A 22,838-nucleotide genomic window follows, 5' to 3' on the forward strand; every position below is an offset into this window, starting at 1 on the left:
CCACCTGCCTAGCCTGAATGGCTCCTGTCTGTGGGGCTACAGGGGTGTGGGGAAATGCTGCTGGCTGTAAGGGGGGTTTAGTCTGAGGGAAACCAACCAAACACTGGGCCCCTGCAGCAGGTGAAAAAGCCCCCCTCGTTAGTGTAATGAGCGGTCAGAGCCTCGGTGTGTCAGGGCCTGAAATTGGGCATGCTGCTCCAAGTGAAAGGCCAGATCCCAGCGCGTGCAAGCCCCAACCTATCTTGCTCCGGTGATGGGAGGGCATCATGAGACGTTTACAACCAAATCATTACCAACGCTGGCTGCTCATTACCTTAACAATATGACCATCTGAACGCGCGTGTGCATCCACGTGCATTTTGATCCGGCATCCAGGACGTGGATTGTTTTTCACTGATCTCACCCTGCGTTTGGCCCCGCAGCTCGCTGAATATAAGCGAGGAATCCTCCGTCAATGAATATTCCAAACATTTACGGTATTCATAGCGAGGCATTGGCATACGTGTCACCCCGCTGTATGGCCTTATACAATTTCCCGAGCTGCCGTAGGTGTATGAGCATGAGCAAGAGCTGTGCCATGATTTGAGTATTACTTTAGATAAAAAGAGCTGTGTGGAAACACTTTCATTAGCCGGGTACTGTGACCCGGGGTCAGCAGCTGAATAAGTAACTCTCTATTAATGATTTCTACAGCAGAAAACCCCTGACCCCTGATCACTTTCAATCTCAGAAAGGGATAAATGGGGCAGGAGGAGGGGTGAGACCTATTGGAGGGAGATTAAAAAAAAAATACTTTTTTTCTCCTTGGCCATGTGTGTGGGAGGGTTATTATTTGTGCCGTGCTGTGAGGGGGAGCAAAGGGCCTGCTGGGACATTGACTCACGTATTCTGGTTTGAGTTTCTTGTCACCGCCTCTAATGGCCGTCTTCTCCAGCTTGTCAATAATAGGGCCGGTCATCTCCTCATCCTTCAGCCTCAGCTCCTCGTGGATGATCTCCATATCCCTCCCCGGGTCCACTGTCCCCTCAACATGGATGATATCCTCGTCCTCAAAAGCACCTGCAGTGATAAGACACAAATACAGCAGTGTAGAGTTGTTGTTTTTTTCAGCAACAACAACAACAACAACACAGTACAGTAACAGAATCAGAGCCACAGAATCAATGATATTGACTTCTGGAGGTTTTTTTTGCGGAGAATATGGGAAAAGTAAACAAGTGAAAAAAGCACAGTGGGAGTAACAGAGAAGTCATAACAAACATAATAAAAAATACTCAGGAATATATTTCCTCTTTCTTTTCAGTGCACGAGTGTCAGAACTGGAGGGAAACCAGCTTACAGTGTCAAGGTAAGGCACTAAAATTGGCTTCAAGTGCCGACAAAACAGGCTTGTTTGTCAATCTGAGCGTGCGGTAATGCATTTGTGCCCCTCTGTTTTAAAACTGTTAGCTATTTAGTGAAAATAATATATGAGAAATGAACAAAAGGGATTACGATTTAAGAGAAAAATGTCACCGTTCATAGAGCACCGACAGTCTTCCCCTAATCATTTGCGTCTTGGCCGTCTTGGCTGTGCTGGTGATTAGGTAATGAGGCTCTGAAGCAGACCATTTATCCAGCAGTGGCCCTCTGGACTCTGGGGGGGGGGCTTGTGTACATCTGTCACATGACAGTGAAAGCTTTTAATATAACCAGTGGCAACCGTAGACTGCAATATGTCCTTAGATAAACAATATTACAACAATTTTGCAAATTCAACTTAAAAATACTCCATAAAATAAAAGTTGAAAACATTGAAAATGTCACAGTAAACAATTTTAGTAAGTAAATAATAGAAAACACACCTGTAATTATATATAGTAATATACTACAACTATGATGTAACAATAATTTATTGCATAAATTGGATTATTATCACTGTTTCAAACAAGTAAGTCATATTTTATGGTTGTAGGTTGAAAAAAAGCTAAATACGTTGAATATATATTTATACCTCCCTATAGATACATATACACATTTTTTTTATCCTTTGAATTTTAGAAGCAGAAGTACAGAGTAGTATGTCATTTAAAGTGAAGTTAAAGTACAACTGGAGAACCTCCATGCTTGATTTATATAGCCGTTAATCTAAATGGAGCATATTTGTATTTGGACTTTGGCTTAAATCCGTCAACAGTGTGAAGTTTCACACTGTGGCATAATGGGAATGCCATCTCATTCAACAGGGAAGTGGATGTCGGATGAATGATGACTCGGCTTTAGGTATTGCCGTGTTGAGGGGCACTATGTTTGGAATGTGCATGCTGGAGTCACTTAACGATATCAGCGATCCATATTTGCGCGTTGACACTTGAACAGTAAAGGTCCGTTGACAGGTGAGGCCCGCGAGATAATAACGTCACTGAAGTGATCCTCACTACTCATCAAGAGGCCGCCACTTTGTCTCTCAACAAGTTCTAACAGTGATGCATGGAGAAAATATTGATGATTCATAGCCGTGCATAGTTGTCATGGAGCACAACAACATGAGGTTCAACCGAGTCTTTGCGGACCTGCTTTGTGTACGGAGTCATCCGAATAGTAACGTTAAGTCCTGGTGGTCTACAGATGAAAGCCAGACCTTTCATTAAACAGAAACACTGCCCTTGAGACCACCTCGGAGTGTTTTTTTTTTTTTAGCGCCGTGGCTCTAGGGATGGCAATGTCAGTCCACCACGTTAGACCAGAATGAAATATATGACCGGTGGATGGATTGCCGTGAAATTTAGTACCGACAGATTCATTCGTCCCCAGAGGACAAATTGAGTTTGAACAATTGAGGTTTTGAGTTAAATGTCTTGACTACTATCGGATGGCTCGCCATATCATTTTGTGGGCTTTCACCTTATTTTTCGAATGTCATCAGTCGATTGAATGGCAGTTATCGGCAGTTATCACGGCATTCTAATGCTTATGATGGGCCAATCGGTCCCTCCCACATTGTGAAAGTTAAAACAACAGAACTACTCAGTGAGGTTTAGGTAAAGATTATGGTTTGGGTTGATTTAGTAGGTAAGTTGGTCACAAAAGTATGGTAAAATAAGCCAACGATGTCAATCGCTTTTAGATTCACACTGGACATGAACAGCCGTCTGCCTGGTGAAAGTTCTGTGTTTGTTTGACTCATTCATGATCAACCAAGTCAAACCTGAATCCACTCGTAGGTGTAGCAGGCCCCTTCTGACCCGATTCTATAGGGCTGATAACTGCTGATAACTCCCAATCAATAAGCTGTTCAAAGCTATTCGTGTTCCCCATTGGATGAACTGTAACTAGCATGATAAACTAAAATGTTAAACATGATCTGCTAAACATTAGCCTGTTAGCATTGTCATTGTGAGCATATTAGCATGGTGACGTTAGCATTTAGCTCCTAGCGCAGACTCTTCGTCTTGTTCTTCATCCTCTGAAACAAGTTTGGAGCGTTTTAAAACCCTAACAGACACTAAGTTGTAAACTGAACCAACATGAGCCCCTCTAATGATGTCCCACATGCACAGAATATTACATCTTGTTCTACTGGATTAAGGAGGAGCACGATTTTCCATGAAACTAAACTACAGGGCTTTCGCAGTCTCGCATCACTCATCAGTCGCATCCGAACATCAAAGCTCAACAAGGAAAATAACAGACAACCAAAAAAAAAAAATCCCTATACCTTATTACTCATGCGAGTCAACAGAAGCTGCAGACTTTTGTGCAAGCTGTCATCCTGTGCGTTGTCCTCATGGTGAAATGAACTTATCCAATTACTCTTTGCCTAATCAGGCTGTTTTGGTTCTTCTCCTCTTGCAGAGGTACTCCACAGTATAAACAGTTCACTTACGCCGCACAGAAAGGGGCTAATCAGTGGAATTATTGTTTTGCTGCTCCAATTTGCCAGCTCCCCGTTCAGCACTGATTGGAATGAAAATTTGCTATTGTGTCTGCATGAACTCAGAAAATATAATGTAATGTAATCATTTTGTTAGCTGCAAGAATATACATATATTATAAACAATTATGATGTACAGTATTGAGACACTGTTTCAAATGGAAAAACGCATGCCGGAGTTCAGTCTGTTGTTCAGTTTAGTGCATATTAATGAGGCGTGAAGTGGCTTAAAACGGGTTCACGTGGTTAATAAACCATTCTTGATTGGTATAAATCACTGCTAATGAAAGCATGAACAATGACTATATGTCAGTACCATTTATTAAAATGCTTAAACACCTAAAGAAATCAAAATCATTTCGTAACACATTTCTTAGCAATTTTATAAATCGACAGCTTCCAACTATTTTTATACATCCCCTAATAAAAGGACGATAAATCAAAATTTCTAAGAGGCTTTCAACGAGCAGGAGCAGCTGATCACTCACTATTTAGTCATCAGCTGACGCTCTCCTCCGACAGCCACATATTCCAAAGTAATTTGCTTTAATTAATTTCGCCTAATTTAACATTCACGTCTACTTTACCGCTGTCCCATTCAATTCTCAGAGCCGGAGAACAAATGCATGAGGTGAAAGAGAGGAGAGAAATCTGAGGGGGCAATCTCCACAATTAGTCCTTTAACAACTGGGTCTGGGTAGGGCTCTGAGAAGACGGCTCTTATGAGTCTGCGGCGCCACACAAAGCCACATGCAAGACAGTTAAAACACACAAAAAAAAGGAAGAAGAAAGAGGTTAGAAAGGCCCAGGAGTCAGGTCTGTCTCACAATTAGAATTTTACTGCTTTATTTCGAGCAGAGTATGTTTTGAAGACACTATTAACAGGTGCTCCTTTATTGACAGAACAAAAGGATTAGTCTCCAGAGGGTGAGTGGTGTTCAATGGCCTGATTAGGGATCAGGCTAAGCTCTGCAAAATTATGGACTTACAGCGGCACTGCAGGCTGCCGCAGCCTGAGAACGTATCACTCCATGAACTGACATTTACAGATAAAAAACATTAAGAAAGGAGAAAAAGGAAGAAAACTCATTTAATTTAGTGACTGTTTTTACATTAACCTCACCATGCAAAATCCACGTCACATTAAAAAAAAAAGAAATCTTTCAATGTAAACAAATAAAAAAATCAATCCATAAGTTTAACACCTAAAACCACCAAGGGAGCTAGAGCCGGCTGATATCATTACTTTTCTGTCAGGCACACAGGCACAGGCAGTCATCTTATGCAAGTCAAGATCAATACTGATTGAGCTGCTTCCTCTGATGTTGCTACCTGAGAGGATATGTGGTCAACATAATTCAGTTAAATTACAGTATTCATTGACTTCTAACTTCCTGTGCGTGTTTTCACATGCAAGGTGGGTAAGAGCACATCTGAAGAACTTGCATTCCTCGCGCTGCTTTTAAAATGTTCATGCAAAGTCAGTGCCGCAATTCTCCTGGTATTCAGAGCAGTAAAAGCTATTTTATGAGTCTGTCAGGAAAAAGCATATTATGGATGTCTTCCCAGCGTAGAAACACTGGCAATGCACACGCGGGTATTTATGTTCATTCAGGAAATATCTTCTTGACATTCATTTTAGGATAGATCAAAATTGACAGCAATTTTGTAGTGCGCTGCTTCTGTAACAGAGTTTGTGGCGCATTCAGCCTTGTTTCTTTGCATATGTCAATTATGGCAAATACATTGAAAAAAAAAGCTGGTTTGACACCAGAAAATGGTGTTTGAATCCTTCAGAGAAACCCTGAAACATGTTTTTCCACATGATCCCATCTTTCAAAATAGATCACAGTGAAATCACAGTGCTTGATATGAATATCTGGAGACTGCAAAGTGTCTCCTTTTCCTGTGTAATCTGCAGTGTCTCATAATAAACTAAGTATTAAAGGTGCATCTTTCCAAAATGTTTGAAAAATGCATGTAAGGGGAAAGTCATACAAGCCTGATCTGTGTGCAGTGGAAAAGTGAACGTGGTGCCACTGGTTTTCATGAACTCTGACAGAAAACAACAGTGTTAATTCCCCTTATGATTAGCTTAACCTCTATGATTCCATTTATTTTGTTAAACCACGGAGCAGGAGAGTGCCGTGATTGAAAGGAACCCTCATATGCACACCACTGTTGTCCCACATCATTCAGAGAACAAACCTTTTTAGATCCTTAACTACTATAGTGCTGCTGATTGCACAGGCACCGGCAATTTCCTAACCAACCGCCACCTGAACAATGATGTGTTCAGCTTTCAGGCCCTCCAGCCTTTCAAAGGTGAATCATTTCACAGTTTGGAGCGAGATCTCCATAGCAACTCCTCTTTGAAGGGTTTAGAATCACCATCCAATAATTCTATGATCATCGGGCCTTGCCATTCCCAGTGGTTCTTTTCACAGCGGACAGGCAAGGGGGGCATGAGGAGGAAGCAGGAAGATTCTACAGTCTATTTCAGGCAATTCATCTTGCAGCCCCATTAGAATTCAAAATATTGCGACCTTCAATCACCGGGCATGTTATCTGGAGCTGTGGCGATCTCCAGTCAAGATGGGTAGACATTTTGCTCTAATCATCCATGATGAGTGGAGGCTGACAAAAACTCTTCATTCTCGCCGAAGCAAAATGCTCATTTAAATGCTGTGACAGCACCTCGACGCAGCCCCCCCCAAAAAACACACAAAGGGAGGCTGATGCCCACAGCTAAGTGATCTACATTTAGAACTGCAGTATTGGCTGAAACAACAATTGACATAAACAAAGAACCACATACAGCAAAGGGAAGGGATTTTTTTTTCCCCGACTGATTTGCAATGCAACATTACTATTTCCCCCCCATCAGGCATAACAATACACAACAGTAAGGCAGGTGCTAAGACCCAGCTGACTGTCCAACAACACGGACGCTGCTTATGAACCAGTTAACTTTGCTACAACAGAGTGGATCATGGCCAAACATAATACGGTGAAATCTGACACTCACGTGCCACAATCTACCAGGACGAGTTTAGAAGCAGCACTCATTTTAAATGTCTTTATAAAAGCTGCTGAGTTCACCTCATTCACACAGGCCATTTGCCCCCTCTTTGATAATGCAATTTCCTTTTCATCACAAGTATTAATTTGACAAAAAAGGACCGAAGGCTTTGTACTAACACACAATGTTTTAGTGCTATAACAGAATTACTACTCAAAGATGCAACATGCTGGTTAATGGATTAATGTGTGAGAGAAAAATGTGTTCTAGTTACAATAAATGTATTATGTATGTGGGCTTAACTTATGACAATGTTTGTTAATGCTAAGATAATGAGAACAGCAAACTACCAGCACTAGAAATGTATGGTTTACATCTCCTCTTTTAAAGGTTTTACAGTACTCCGTCTCATAGATGTCAACGCAGTTCAGTTCAACATACATCTGTTATTATTCTATGCTTTTATGAAAAACAAAAATAAATAAAATAATTCTACTGCATTACCTTTTATAACAAAATCTGGACATATAATAGAATATTCCTCTGTCATATCTTCATTGTTGAGCCTCACTGTAACACTAAGTGATCGGCTCCTCCATGGCCACTATTGTTTATTTTGAGTCATTCACACATACGCCATCCTAGCGCAGAAAATAGTCACCAGTGTGCCAAATATATATTATATATATATATAAGTATATTAATCCGCTGCTGAAAATAGTTCCCAACAAATGTCTCATGTGCCAAATATGCAGTGATATTAAGAATTAAGAGAGTAAGTTCATCAGACTTTTCTTATTAAAACAAAAACCCCATTAACACAAATATAACACAAAATGTGTTTCCTGTTGCAATGTTTTCATTTTTTTTAAATGCATTAGCTGACAGGAAGTAAACTCAGACCAAAGCTGTTGCCTTAGCAACAGCATGGCAATGGAAAGGTCTAGGCTAGGTAGACAGGTCTGACAGTATTAAGCAGTGGAAGTCCCTAGTTAAGGTTTCTCTGTAAGTACATTGAGAGAGATGCCAAAAAACAAGCCAAATGACTTGTGCGTGCACTAACATACTTGGCCATTGAAAGAGATTCTGAAGTACTGAGTTGACTAAGCATTGTTGTCTAGTCATGGGATTCGTCTACAATAAAAACAAACAATGCGTCTCGATGGGGAGGAAAACTACACCTATAGTATGACATAAATGCACCAATAGGCAGGGTAACACCTAATGGTTTTAGTGAGCATGAGTGAAATACACTCAATTACTGTCTGTAGGGTAATATGAGGTGATTATTGCTGGACATATAAGACCATGTCACAATGATAAGGGTGTTGGAAACATGGCATACCATTGTAAAATGTTTCTATTTTCTGGCTTAGCTCTACATTTATCTATTAAAGTATAATTTTTTGATTTTGTAAGATTTGACATGTCTAATAGTTACCATTGGTTGTATAAATGAATACATCAACGTGACAACTGATTCAGCAGCTGAATCGCTGAGAGATTCACTCGTTGCCAGATCTGTTTAGACAGTCACACACGCATGGAAGTCGCTGGGCTGGGCGAGGTGTTTTTGGATGTTTGTCAAGTTTGACAATTTGCGAGTTGATGAGTGATAAGGCAGAATTCCTGGAGACCAGCCATTACTGGCGTCAGTGAGGAGGCAGGTCGCCCGTAAATCATCTCCGTCTGAAGAACAATCCAGTTTGTTCGTAACGCCTGTAGGTAAACAATCGGTTTGATTTCTTCAGTATAAGTGATACCTTGATACAGTTTAAGTGAATTTGAGGTATCACTGTCCTATGTTTGTATTCTATGGTTGGTATTGTTGTGATTATATCCTGTATAATATTTCTAGCTGATATGTGCAGAACAGTTCTTATTAAATAGTGTGATTTAAGGGTTGTTAAGTTAGTGTTACAACACTTTAGGCTTAAGAGGTGAGAATCTACCCTCGGGGCCTATTGGTTAAAATACAAAAACTCTATTCCCTTAGTGGCTCAAGAAAAAAAAGGGTTACACCTGGATGTGACGTCGATGCAATAACCAAACACGAACACAATGTACAGGCAAAGTGACGCCAACTCATTGAATCACCCACTGTTTGTCATCAGAGTCAGATATTCATTAGGTAACGATGATCCGTCTGGAGGTCACTGAGGATATTAGAGCTCTTTAAATCTTTTTTTTTTTTTTTAAAGGTGATTGACTAGGACTGGTTTTCTGGAGAGGCACGAAGGATGTCAATTTGCTGTTGACTGACTTGGATTTGAGCACATTAGTCCGACCACCAATGCTGTTGAGAAATAAATAGTTCATAAACTAACAAACGGCAATCTATTCAAACTAAATAAAGTTGTTAACATTTTCAGATTCAGAAAAAAAAAAGGCCTACGTGGGCTTATATAATTAGTTGAAAACAAAGATTCTGCAATGTAACATTTCTACTGCTCTATAGCAAATATCCCAGGTGTTTGTTTTTATTTCCATAAAAACTTCACCATCATTTTAACAAAATGGGAGAACTTTCTCATGTCTGCTTCAGGCTGTAGAGGCGGAAAGAGCCTCAACTTAACCAGGAGTTCAGGTGCCGAACGCATGAATAACACAGCGAGAGAAGAGTCTACGCCAAAAATAACTGCTGCTTTCCAGTGGGCTGCCCACAACCACAGCCGGTCCCTAAAGATGCAGTATCTCAAGGCTAGATTCTTACCGGGTGTCGTGTAACCGTAAATAAGTCTTCATTAGAAGTGAACCCGGGCATTCCTGCAGCGAGGAGGGTGACACTGTGTGTGAGCATTGAAACATCTAATTGCTGGAAACCAAACATCTGGGAATAAGGCCAGGTGAGCTGGCAGAGTTGCTAGCGGGGGGTGGGGGACAGAAGAGCAGATGAAGTAGAACATGTCTGTGTCTTGTCTCAGACAGCGAGGTGTTCCAGTCGTTGCAGAAGCACTGGAAACACTTAAAAAAAACATTTTGTTATGAGACGAGAGAACACCAGCCGTTCAACAGAATCGGCTTTCAGGATGTCATCATGCGCCTTAATAGTTGTTGGAAGGAATTATTGAAAGCAAATCCACTGTTTACACAGGCTATTCAAAGTCATTAGGGGTTGAAAAATATTCATAACGTGCACACCACTGGGGTAATTTTGAGACATCAAGTGGAAAATCCAGTTAGGATGCTCCCGAGGAAAAAGTTGAATCTTAAAAAGATGTAAATGTACTATGTGGTAACCTATTCCACATTTTTAAAACGCTATTTCTCAAATTCCACAACTCCTAAACAAATGAATGTAACCCAATATCGTTTATGGGGAATAGAAGGCCATACAATCATTTCATAGACAGAAAATCAAGGCTGATCTCTAAAGTTTCATACGACTTCCGCACCCAGTTTCTTTGGGATCAGGTCATTGCTCGTGTCCTCAGTTTGCACTCATAATCATCGTCTCCTGCTAATTTCCAGACCAAAAAAACATACCACTCCAGAGACGAAAGAGTGTGATCCACCCCCACAAGCATATAATCACGCTATATAAAAGTAGTGGCTTCAACGTTGCAGTCTGACACCAGATAGATATAATTACAAAACAAAACCGGCTATGTTTAATGGTTAGCTTGAGAAGGATAACACATTGTTTCCAAGGGATTCACAAGAGTGAAAACAAAGGCACGCCAAAGCAGATAGATGTACACGCACACAAAGAAGAAGAACAAGAAGAAGAAGAAGAAGAAGAAGATATATTTTTTCAAATGTGTCTTAATCTGCAGCTGAAAATAGTCCCCAACAAATACACTATTTATTCCCCATTTTGAGTTTTTTAAAAACAACAACATATTTATTACCGGTTAAAAAGGCCAAAAACAGGCTAATGAAGTCTGAAAGCATTGAAAGAAAGACTAACACATTGTAGACTCAAGGGTTTTGTTGACTATCATATAAAAACTAGAATGACACATCTGTGTCCATTGCACTTAAATTGCACCAAAAATCATTAAAATCCTGAACTGACAACAGACCTGTTTATGCCACCTCACATTCCCTGTCCATTCTGTAAATCATGACTTGGTCTTACAGTGGGTGGTCTTCCAGTTCCACTCCTCATGAACTACAGTGTCAAAGGATATTTAAAAACTGTACTGGAATAAAAGTGATACACAATTTGGGAACAATACAGCAGAATGGCTTTAATCTGAACCCTTTATATGCAGATGTTCCACGCCTCTCAGAAGAACTCCTTTCACACATTGGGAAAGTCAATAACAGCACAATCAGTAAGCTTTAAGATCCTCTGAAAAAAGGCCTTCATTTCACTTGCTGTAATTTGAATTATTCTAACACTTTAATTGTGTTCGACAAAGACCATGTCAGAGATACGGAGGAAGTTGAGTAGACCTGGAAAGTGATTTGAAGCTCGCCTCGCTGAAGGACATACTGGGAATACTCACACACTGGGAATACTGGGATTCACATCTGTATATTCCCAAAGTCACAGCATTTTGAATCAATGCAAATATACGTTATTTGTATTACCATTACCATTTATATTGTTGTCAACAGTATCATAATGGTGGCAACCGTATTTATGATGCATTATTATGCACATTATTACTAAATCAAAAGCTTCATATTACAACATTATGTGGTGCTCCTTCTGGACTGCCCTGTTTTGTTTCCAAACCTCAGAATATGCTGAATGTGAAACACAAGCACTCACCTTTTCACTTCTGTGATCGTTCAAGTCTCCCAGTAGAAATGTGATGTTTGTCCAACTAGCAAAGCTATAGCATAACTAAGGGCTTTGTTTAACAAAAATCTACTGGTCATATTAAAGTTCTATCATGGTATAGAATACTGTGATGTGTTGATGATATGAAATCCTACGACTCACGTGTCATGAGGAAGATGCCGTCACAGACGCTGATGTGGGACAGGAAGGCGTTTCCCAGGCCTCGGCCAGCATGAGCACGTTTCACCAGGCCAGCAATGTCAACAACATTAAGGAACGCTGCTGCAAACCGTGGAGTAAAAAGGAAACAAGATCAGCCATGTAAGACTTTAAACATTATTTATAACATTTTAACAAAAATAAAACCACAACCCAATACAACAGTATTTGTGACATATTGGATTGTATTCAATGGTGTTTTGATCAGATTGCTCCTCCATATTTGTGGCCAATATACCATTGTTTTCAAAATTATGTTATACTAGTTTTATACTGTCAAATTCTAACCACAAAATGTGGAATAATATAACAATGATAGCTATGGAATCTACACAAAGTGGAGATCTTAAAGATGGTGTTATTCTAGATTTTTCTTAATGTACCCATGAAAGAAAACAAAAACTGGTGCTTTAGAATTTACAGCATAGACTTTTTATTAGAATGTGGGTTTTGTACTTTTCATGGGATTTGTTTAATAAAGTAATAATAAGAATGATGTAGAATATCGCCAGCCTTATCATGAGAGAGGCAGGTAGGTAAGACAGGTGGGTTACTGAAGACCCGTGTTTATTTTGTATTTATTTACTTATTAGTGGAATGTGTTCTGCATGTAATTAAGATACAGAACGGTGTACATACAGTGAGATTCTCACTGCTCTTTGAAAAGCAGGAGCGTAGTTCTTCATACACTGAAATGCTCTGTGATGTTCAGCACACCAATGCTTGTCAGTCAAAAAGGGGATCCGTCTCTAGTACTTTGTTGGTGTAGCTCAGCAAATCTGCCTCCTTTAACAGCCTCTATAAACATGTATGATAACCAGGTGTCGGGGGGCTTTAGATGCTTCTGCTTTTTCCTCAACAGAAAACCTCGGAGGAGAGCGGCAATCACACATCATCCACAGCTGGCAGCTACACGTCAACAACATTGTTATACGTCTTCTCATACCCATTGCAAGTAGACCGTCGAGCAACTACAGATCTGAAGTGTGAATAATAGGTCAACGATGAGACCCCATACCTGGGAGGTTTGTGGAATTGGCAGAGGAAATCATAGCGTTCATCTGGAATGGGCACTCTGCTTTCATTTGGGTCAATGGTGCAGAAGGGGAAATTTTCAGCTGCAGCCTGACTCTTTGTCAACACGTTGGAAAAGGTTGACTTCCTGAAAATAAAAACAGCAGTGAGGTCAATTCATCTAAAAGTGCCGGTGTGTTGAAGCCGATGGTTCTATAGCACGATCCCGAAACATTTAGTACATTATGCAGGACTGGCTTTCTTTATTTTCCACACAAGAAGATAAAGGTTATTCTAATGGATGAAGGCTTCAAAACCTAAAATACTTTGCCCAATTACAAGGTCAGATAATCCCATAATAGATCAATTGTACCTGGAATCGAGGGGCAAATTACATTCCCAATAGATCTCAGCCGTTGAACGGGATCAGCCAAATACCGCCCCATGTTGTGATCACAGAGAGATTTATTTTCCAAGGCACAAGAAGCAGCTCAAGTGTACTTCAAAATCTACAGACAATGGCAAGTGTCTAAGAGTAATAATGGCATGGCAGTTAACTATAATCCAGGACTTTCCATTTTCATCCCCTCGCTCAGTGCTTCACATTGAAATGATTGTTTAAGTCCTATGGGTATGAAATTGCTCAAGACTGCTAAAGCACATGCATTAATTCCTTATATAAAGCAAAATTGTTTCTCTAACATACTTGAAGGCTATTTTTGGGTCACCTTGGAGGAAAGAAAAAAACACAATCCACAATTATGCTGCAACCACCATCAGGTGTAATAATGTTCTTAATGATTACACAATTTCTTGCATACTTACAAATGTGAGTGTAATATGCTGGTTAGTGGAGAGTGAGGTATTTGCAGCCTGACTGAGTGAGTTTTTCCACTCTTGGGTGGTAGAAACTCCCTTATATAGGGTGAGGTGAGACGTATAGACGACTAAATATCAATCTAAGAGTCTGGACTGGGTTTACTTTACAGTCTAGAAAGGAAGGTTATATGAAAATATGTATTGTGGAATTGCAATTCATGAGGATTGGGCAAATGGGTGAAATCTCCAGTTAACATAGGTTTGCAAATGATAGTTTTTTGATAAAAATACAAAACTGTTCTCAAGAAAAAGTAGATTAAGAAAAACAGTGAAGCCAGAAGAGGAGAATGATGAGGAAGAAGACAACTGTACAAATGAAGTGATTTCACTTCCTAATATGACACACATTCTCCTATTTAGACTGGTTTCTTGATAGGGGTCAGAGTGCGGGGTTGTATGTATATGTATATCTGCTTCTATGTTTCTGATGAATCACATGACCCTGGTTACGTTCAGCACTTGTTCAAATCAGAAGATTCTAGATTCTTTGTTTTTCAGGTGGAGTGGTTCATTAATCGGGCAGCGTTTAGTAATTATTTAGATATGAATTGTTCACATTGGATTCCCGATTTTTCATTGACATCTGCTGCATAAACACATGACAAGCAGAAGTGCTAAGAAGTTGCTAATCGGAAGGTAAACAATGGAAGTAAACAGAAAAGGAGATCTTGGTCAGGATATCCGCCAGCTGTTCGGAACGGCAGAAATACAGCCCCTTGTCCTCAGAGGCCGGTCGTTGTCCGGCCAATAGCGGGTTCCTAGATTACTCGGCAAATGGCACCCATTAAATTCATTTTGGTCCTGACCTGGGTACCGTTTTAAGAATGACTCAACTTGAATCAGTTAGGCCATAGACTGTGCAGCGCGTCCCAACAAGGGGTTAAACAGACAAGACTAAACTTTTTCTCGTGCCTCTGAAGAGAAATGTGCTGGTCTAAATGTAGAGATAAATGCAAGACTGGCTGAATCACACTCCCATGTTTCCCAAGTGTGTGAAGAACGGTCAGTTACGCCCAACTAACAGCAGGTTGGCAATTGAACACGGTTCATTCATGAAGAAACCGTAGGAGGGTTGGCAAGTTTTAGTTTGACACAAATGTGGTATGGCAGGCCACAACCTCAATGAGTTCTACTTCTTACACCAGAAAGAAATTGTGGTTTTGCCGCGGAGCACGAAATGAAAACACTGGCCTCTAGAGAGTTGGATCTCAATGAGCTCCAAAGTAGCAAAACAGCTAAAACGCACTTCATGTCGAAGAAGCACAAACAAACTGAATCTATACGTAGTGTTTATTTTCCATATGAGAGAACAATACTCTCAGCCTGTCTACAGTTTATTAGAAACAATAACTGTGGCTTCAAGTTCACAATAACTACATAACATCTCGACATGGACCTTGAAGTCCCTTCAAAACCTGCAGTTTTCAGCTTCTAAAAATCAACTTTCCAGCCTGCTTGAAAACAACAATTACTGAAAATGACTCAACAATGTTTTAAGATGAGAAACCACCAGCTAAACACAACATAAGCTTTTACTGTTGCCCTTCCTGGAGGAAGGTCTCGGAAGCAACTCTTTTAGCCTCAGGGTCAGATAATTTAAATATTCTTCAGCTGCCTCACTCATTTTCATTCTTCAGATCAATTAATTATGTTTGATTATATCAATGAACAATGAAAACATCCCAAATGGACTTTTACATACTCTACATTTCCTTTGCCAATGCCTGGTATGTCTCTGTCACTTTCACTGTTCAGAAAAGGGACAACATCCTGCTACTGATTCTTGTTGGAATTTCAGGTTGCATTTGTGTAGTTTGTTGTGCTGGAGAGTTTTAGGTTAGGTTTAGGTCTTGTAGTAGAAAAAAAAAGAGATGCGGTCAATGAAAACAAGTATTTTTATAATGCTTTTTAGTTTAAATCTATGTGTTAGTCTTTTTTAATCCCAGCACTGACTGGACGTGTGAGACTGGGAACTGATTTAACACAGGTGCAATAATGTCTGACTGCTCAAAGCTTTGAGCATTCAAGTGAATTTCATATGTTTTTTTTCACAAATGTATTCAATGTATTGTAATAAATGTTGATATTAGAGTGCTATGCTTTGATGCAGCAGAGACTGGTGTGTTTGTGTTCACTTTGTCATGTAGTTGCTCAGATGTTCTTTTGTCCTTAATACACACATCTTAGGTGAACGTGAAACTTTAAATGACCAGATATATGAATGTTATATAAAAAAACGTTGGAAAAACTACAACTCTCAGGTTTACCCTCAATTATAACACATATCTGTTATTAAGGTCATGTTTGAAACAGTTGTAAAAGTTTGTGCAGTTCACACAGTTTTATTTAGACGGAGTTAAGTTAAGATGCAGGGAAGGAAAGACAAAGCTCTTGTGAGATTTGATCTGTGGCTTGTCGGGAACAAGTGGTTCCAGACACTTAACAGCTTTAGGAACAAAGGTTGTTAAAGAACACTGAAAAACGTTTTTTTTTTTGGCTCGCTGGCTATAATGCACACTTAAAATCTTGTGCACCATGCCACAGGCGATTTTGCTTGTTTCGGTGTTGCATGCACAAGGTGGTAAAGTCTGAAGTCGTCTGTAGGTCTAAATTCACAATGCGTATTTGAGTCTTTCTTCTCATGCATTCCATCAGGTTACATCTGGCCTGACATGCATTTATACTTATAGTATCTGGTGGTTCAGATACGTGGACAGAGCACATGCTGACACTATCTAAGTAAATAAAAAAGTTGCTACTTACCCAACATTGGGCAGGCCAACAACTCCCATTTTCAACGAAGTGCCAAACCTTCCAATCAGCGGCGTCTTTGCTGCCTCCTCTCCCTTCAGCTAATAGAGACAATGTGGAGATGTCTGCAGTCAGAATGAGCCAAACACCATTACCTAATCTACAATACATGCTCATTTTGTTGTTGTTGTTAAATGGAGCCATTCCTCATAACCTGCACCTTCTTTGGAGCAATTTCCTGCCGTTAGCTTTTCCCTGACCTCCACAACAGCTCACCGAAATCAGAGGAAACACCACATTCATTGGCAGAGAACCTGCCAAGCCGAGTCCTCGAATGCAACCAGTCGACTGCACTTCAACTGGCTGGCTCGCCCCGCACTCCAAATAGCGCACGCAGCCTCTGGAAATGAAAGTTGACACTGTAAGCTGGCGAGCTGACCTGTACCTCCACATTTAGCCGTCGATGAACTGCTGTGAGATCAATCTTATGCAGAGCTGCTGGTTTGAGATGTGTGCATTGAAAGCATAGTTAATCTTTATCAGAGGCTCGGCACCATTGTCAACAGCTGCCTGCTTTCTATTAACATTTGAATCATTCGTCTTGACAGTCGTCTAACTGAAGACATCCACTAGTTGCGTCTCCGCGCTGACAGCTAGAGCAATTTTGCCATTTCCACCTTGTCTTATAGCTTATCTACTTCCTACAGCGATAAAATCCCTTTTATTTCCCACTGCACTTTAATGTACATCAATTCTATTTCCACGCTGTTGTCTCTGCCACGGAAATAAAACAATGATCTTGGCAACCTTAAAGTGCAGGAACAAGCTCATGGGAAACGGCAGTTGAGACACACTGTCATTTAAAGCCACAAAGGAAAAGAAAGGAAGCAAGTTTTTATGATCATCCATGCATTTCCCAAGGGGAAGAAATTTAACAACCCAAAAATATCCATAAAGGGACGAAATCTTAATTGAAAACATCCCGACAAAATCTTCTCACTCAGGCCCCCTTTTACTGTTCAACGAGCTTCCTCTGATTCTGGTCAGACAACACAGAACAGCTCCAGCGCCACAGAAACAAAGTGAAACATCCTCGCACTCAGAGTTTCCTCTAAAAAGCCCTTTGAGAGAAACAGGTGTAGCCACATGAGCACACAAAATTACAACAATTAGTTAAATGTCCTCAAATAAACTTCCCTCCGCAGAAATACAAATTAAAGCACACAGGGACACAACCCCCCAAAACACACACACACGCACACGCACACACACACTCACACCAGCCAATCCAGCAGCTTGTCTGGTTTAACACGCAGAAAATGAGGCTCTAATAATCTAGATTTGAGGCAAGTGAACTGGCTTTGGAGAAAGAATTCAAATGAATAGGTCTGAATTAATCATTTATCTTTTGTTGATGGATGCACCCCCACTTAGACTCATCACAATAGATGCAGAGCGTTTTGTTCGACCAAATAAATCATTCCCATTGTTTAAGGTACATTGATCAATCTAATGGCTTGTAATAGGCTCCTAATTGCCACAGAGAAGTGCTCACGAATGGAGTCCAGAATTACAGATTCAACTCAAAATTCTCACTTGAATGACAAGGCGAGATCATGTTCTCCCCCCTTTTGTCCCAAGTGAGCATCTGAAAAAAATAATCACTATTGTTTTATTGTTACAGGTTAATCTAAGAAAACACATTCCCTCCCATATAAATTTAAGATACAGTATGTAAAAAGAAGTTTATTCGTGCATGAGGGAACTGTGATTCCTGTGCAGATTTCTTTGTTAGGGTGATTATTCTAATTTGAACGTCTGGTTGCTCCTTATTAAAATAATAATAAAACGACACAACCACATACACAAGATTATTTACAATTCAACCAACGGACAGAAGACTGCAAATGCTGTTTTAAATCAATTCCAACTTAATAAAAATGTAAATGCTTTGTCCGGTTTTTTAAAATATATATATATATTATGAAAGTATAATGAAAAGAAATGCCCTCACACTCTGCGTTCGTTGTGATTTAACGCTCGAATTGATGACTTCTTCAACAACAATCAACTCTGTTTATGTAGAATAGACATTTCATACCGTTAACACTCTTTCTTGGCAGCGCTCGGTATTTGACGAGGATGATTTTTATTCACCCTCCCAAAAGGTGGTGGGGTTTTTAAAGAAAAAAAAAGAAGAAGAGGGTATTTGAACAAATTGCGCCTGTGTTGACTGGCAGCATTTATTCTCTATAATGGAGCATTATTTGCCCGTTTTGAATACTGTAATGCACATCTTTCGGTCAAGCCTTTCTCTGGAAAATTGCTTTAACTTTTAAATGGACGGTGGTTCACGTCAGAGCAGGTCAATTTTATATTATGTCATTATGCCTGGGCGTTTTAACAAGATATGGCATATGCGGGCTTATTGAATTGTGATATTAAAAGAAAGGGAAAAAATAAGAATCGCGAGTTTTGGAAAATGCTCTAAACAATGCATCTCAATTGTGCATAATTTTAATAAATGGGCGATTAGAGCGGCATTACATTTTAATTTCTGGGATATAAGGCAGGCACCGTGCCTCCTGTTAAAGCACTTTAATGGAGGTGACTGGCAATCTTACAGCAGGCATCACCTGGAAGCACCAACTTTTTTCCGCCTATAAAATAGTTTATTTTAAAACACATTTCCTACACGCGCTGATATTGCGAGCTGTCGTTTTTAATTAACCCCCTCACCTGCATCCCCCCCGCCCCCTACAAGTAAGCGGGGAGGGGTACGCGCGTGAACTCGATCACACGCACGAGCCAGAACGCGCGTAATTTTTTATTTTTTTTTGTTGCTGGAAGTAAACAAACTGTAGGCGAGTTGATCCATTGCAGAGTCATAATGTTTTTTTTCCTTCGTGGGGGAAAAAGTCGTTTTATTCAGCCAGCGCGAAAATGATCTAACCGCGGATGGAGATGTGAGGTCCGTGCTTTCGGGCCTGTTCCTGGACTTCTTCGCTAAACTGAATCCGTCTGTGATTATCCAACACCAGCACTTTAAAATAATAAATAAAAATAGTGCATATATCACCATTTGTTTAGCCTCCCCCTCCTCCTTCTCCCCCCGAACACACATGCACTGTTCTGATAAAGTCATCAGCAACAACAGCGTCACTCACATTGTTCAGGACACTATGTGCTCAAATGGCAACGATTTCTCAATGACGTGTTGCGCATGATCTGAATATTGAAAATCAGAAACGGAGGGGGAAAAAACCTGGAAAGTACGCGGTATCACCACGGTCCACGAACGGTTGGGAAAACGAGTGAAAAAGGGGGGACTTACCTCCGGGAGAACTTGACGCGCGAACTCAATTCTGCAATGAAAGGAGACATTGAGCCTTCGTGTGAGAATAGGCTACATAAAAATAACTGTATGCATTAAAAAAAAAAAAAACATAGCAATTCTTGTCTTGTATGACAGCCGAAGCAAAGAGGCTGCACAACGGATGATTGACGGCGGGTTTTTTGGTGTTTCTGTCTGCGGTCGGGCCTCTCATTGGCTGACTTCATCCGCGGTCACGAACGCGGCCATCGCATTGGCTGCGCGTCCTCGCCAGCTGTACTTCAAAGAAACACGCTCTCTACAACTAGCTAGTTGTTGGGAGCTGCGAGCCAAGAGGGAAACCGTGTGACCCGAGTCAAACACGGTGAGACCGAATCAAATTGGAGCCGTGGAAGCATTGAAATCGCGAACAATCTCACCGCAGCACAGACCCTGGATATGGCAACGTCTATACTTGGGGTGAGTCCATGCTTTGCGTTTATGCTGCAACAAAAAAAAAAGTTGATGCTGCCCTACGCGACATGCTTGCTTTCAAGTTTGTGGTTATGGTTTCCTTCCGAGTTCATTACTTTACTGTTTATTATTAGAAAATAACAGCAACTAAATGCATCCAGATATTTACGCACTGTACTCACAGCTGACGCAGTTAGAAAGTTTGTTTTAAAAAAGCCCGTTCCTCTCCAAACAGTCATATAGCTCAAATTCCACTTTTTAACCATTACAGTTGTTATTAAAGTCATGTTTTGTGTGCTTCCCACACATCCGGGTTAGTCGAAAATCAGCACAATGTGTTGTTGCCCGTTTTAAACCCAACTTTGTGTGTGTGTGCGTGTGTGTGCGCGTGTGTGCGTGTTTTCAGGAAGAGCCACGGTTTGGAACTACACCTCTAGCTATGCTGGCTGCAACTTGCAACAAAATTGGTAACACCAGCCCCCTCACAACTTTGCCCGACTCGAGCGCTTTCTCCAAAGGTGGATTTCACCCGTGGAAGAGATCCTCCTCCAGCTGCAACCTGGGGTCCAGCCTGCCCGGTTTCACGGTAGCGACGAGCCGCGCGTCGACAGGACTAACGCCGACCGGTGGCACCGGCAACAGCGCCTTTTGCTTAGCCTCCACCTCCCCGACCTCGTCGGCGTTTTCCACCGAGTACAGCGGTCTGTTCTCCAACTCGACGAGCGTCGCGTCCCAAGAGTCTGGACAGTCGGCTTTTATATCCAAAGTCCACACGTCGGCGGAGACTCTTTACCCGCGGGTGGGGATGGCGCACCCGTACGAGTCGTGGTACAAGTCCGGTTTCCACTCGACCATCTCCGGCGACGTCGCCAACGGCGCGTCCTCGTGGTGGGACGTGCACACTAATCCCGGGTCGTGGCTCGATGTCCAGAACCCCGCCGGCACCCTCCAGACGTCGCTGCACTCCGGGACGCCGCAAGCCATCCACTCCCAGCTGAGTGGCTACAACCCGGACTTCTCCTCGCTGACGCACTCGGCGTTCAGCTCCACCGGAATCAGCCCCACGGCGTCGCATCTGCTGTCCACCGGTCAGCACCTGTTAACGCAGGACGGTTTCAAAACGGTCATCCCCACCTACACGGACGCTTCTGCCGCCAACGCCATGATTTCTGGGGGCAGTTCAGGAATAAGTAGCTCCTCCAGGTCGTCCCGGCGGTACTCCGGCAGGGCGACGTGTGACTGTCCGAACTGCCAGGAGGCCGAGCGGCTGGGACCCGCCGGGGCCAGCCTGCGCAGGAAGGGACTCCACAGCTGCCACATTCCCGGCTGCGGTAAAGTGTACGGGAAGACGTCTCACCTCAAAGCGCACTTGAGATGGCACACCGGCGAGCGGCCTTTTGTCTGCAATTGGCTTTTCTGTGGCAAGCGGTTCACGCGGTCCGACGAGCTCCAGAGACACCTCCGCACCCACACCGGCGAAAAAAGGTTCGCATGCCCGGTGTGTAACAAGCGCTTTATGCGGAGTGACCATTTGAGCAAGCACATCAAAACGCACACGGCGGGTGGTGGAGGCAAAAAGGGGAGCGACAGTGACACCGACACCAGTAACCTGGAGACCCCGAGGTCCGAGTCCCCAGAACTTATTATGGAGGGGGTGAACCCCAGAATCACTGTTAAGGATCCGTCTCCCCACGACGAACCCTAATGAGGCTTCACCCCATCCCCCCCAAAAAAACAAAACAAAATCAAACCAGATTCAAAACACTGCACAGCAATGAAAACGGGTCTTATTTGACAGACTATAAACGGAGAAAATATTCCAAGAAAGTCTAAAAAAAAAAATTAATAATAATGATTCTCCACGGGCGTAACGAGTATTTCATTCGTCAATCCATCTAAAGAAACCGGTGATTTACTGTAGGCCTCTGGGGGATTTCAAGGGCGACTTGAACATGGATGTTTGAGGGTGCGCGAAACCTGTTGAACTTTGGTTGGACAATGTGAGTTCCATCTTGTATATTGACGACTAAACTATGTGTTATTTTACATGTAAATGTTAGGCTATGATTGTTTTATTCGTGTTGGTATCCTGGAAATCAGGGGATTTACTTTCGACGCACTTTGTGGATATGTATGTACACAGCTTTTTTCAACTTTGGTTAACCATTTTAATTCTTTGCCTAAAAAAAATATCTATATATAAATGTTTACCTGTATAAAGTCACACGTATAAGACTTTCATTTTATCGTAATTAAAACATCTTTAAAAAAGTCTAATTGTGTGATGTAGATTTCATACATATTTTTTTTATTTGTTTAATTATTTGTGTTAGGGTTTACTTAAAAAAAATATTTTTGAATTTGATTTTACAGCATGAGGATATTTTTCTTCTTAAAATCACCTATTACCTGACTATTTCCCCTATGGAATAAATCAATGTTTAATGCCCCGGAAAAAAACATTTCATGCCTAAATGAAAATCTTGTTAAATGGTATTAATTATGACTTGGAGCACAT

The 22,838-nt window shown here is 41.3% G+C and overlaps 1 protein-coding gene and 1 pseudogene across 2 annotated transcripts in view; one reads left to right on the forward strand and one right to left on the reverse strand.

Annotated features, from left to right (window-relative positions):
- Positions 1 to 16,836, reverse strand: part of LOC311021501 (obg-like ATPase 1) — a 34,247-nt pseudogene extending 17,411 nt beyond the window's left edge. Inside the window, exons 1-5 of the transcript XR_014599312.1 lie at positions 16,810 to 16,836; positions 16,546 to 16,634; positions 12,908 to 13,051; positions 11,833 to 11,949; positions 884 to 1,059 (exon numbers count right to left, since the gene is read on the reverse strand). The product of XR_014599312.1 is annotated as an obg-like ATPase 1 (transcript). The remainder of the gene's footprint in view (positions 1 to 883; positions 1,060 to 11,832; positions 11,950 to 12,907; positions 13,052 to 16,545; positions 16,635 to 16,809) is intronic.
- A 3,328-nt stretch (positions 16,837 to 20,164) lies between these two features.
- Positions 20,165 to 22,026, forward strand: sp9 (sp9 transcription factor). Its single transcript, XM_084023634.1, has 2 exons — positions 20,165 to 20,326; positions 20,727 to 22,026. Exons 1-2 carry the CDS (start codon positions 20,306 to 20,308, stop codon positions 22,023 to 22,025), a joined length of 1,320 nt encoding a protein of 439 aa, XP_083879760.1. The 5' UTR covers positions 20,165 to 20,305; the 3' UTR covers position 22,026.
- Positions 22,027 to 22,838: the final 812 nt, after the last annotated feature.

Source organism: Eutrigla gurnardus (assembly GCF_963514095.1).
Source record: "Eutrigla gurnardus genome assembly, chromosome: 12".
Lineage (NCBI taxonomy): Eukaryota > Metazoa > Chordata > Actinopteri > Perciformes > Triglidae > Eutrigla > Eutrigla gurnardus.

What these genes read in the sequence shown, in the direction of transcription:
- sp9 (XM_084023634.1), top strand. Translation starts at nt 20,306, where the DNA reads ATGGCAACGTCTATACTTGGG. An exon ending in TGGCAACGTCTATACTTGGG is followed by an intron (nt 20,327 to 20,726) that starts GTGAGTCCATGC and finishes GCGTGTTTTCAG; the next exon opens with GAAGAGCCACGGTTTGGAAC.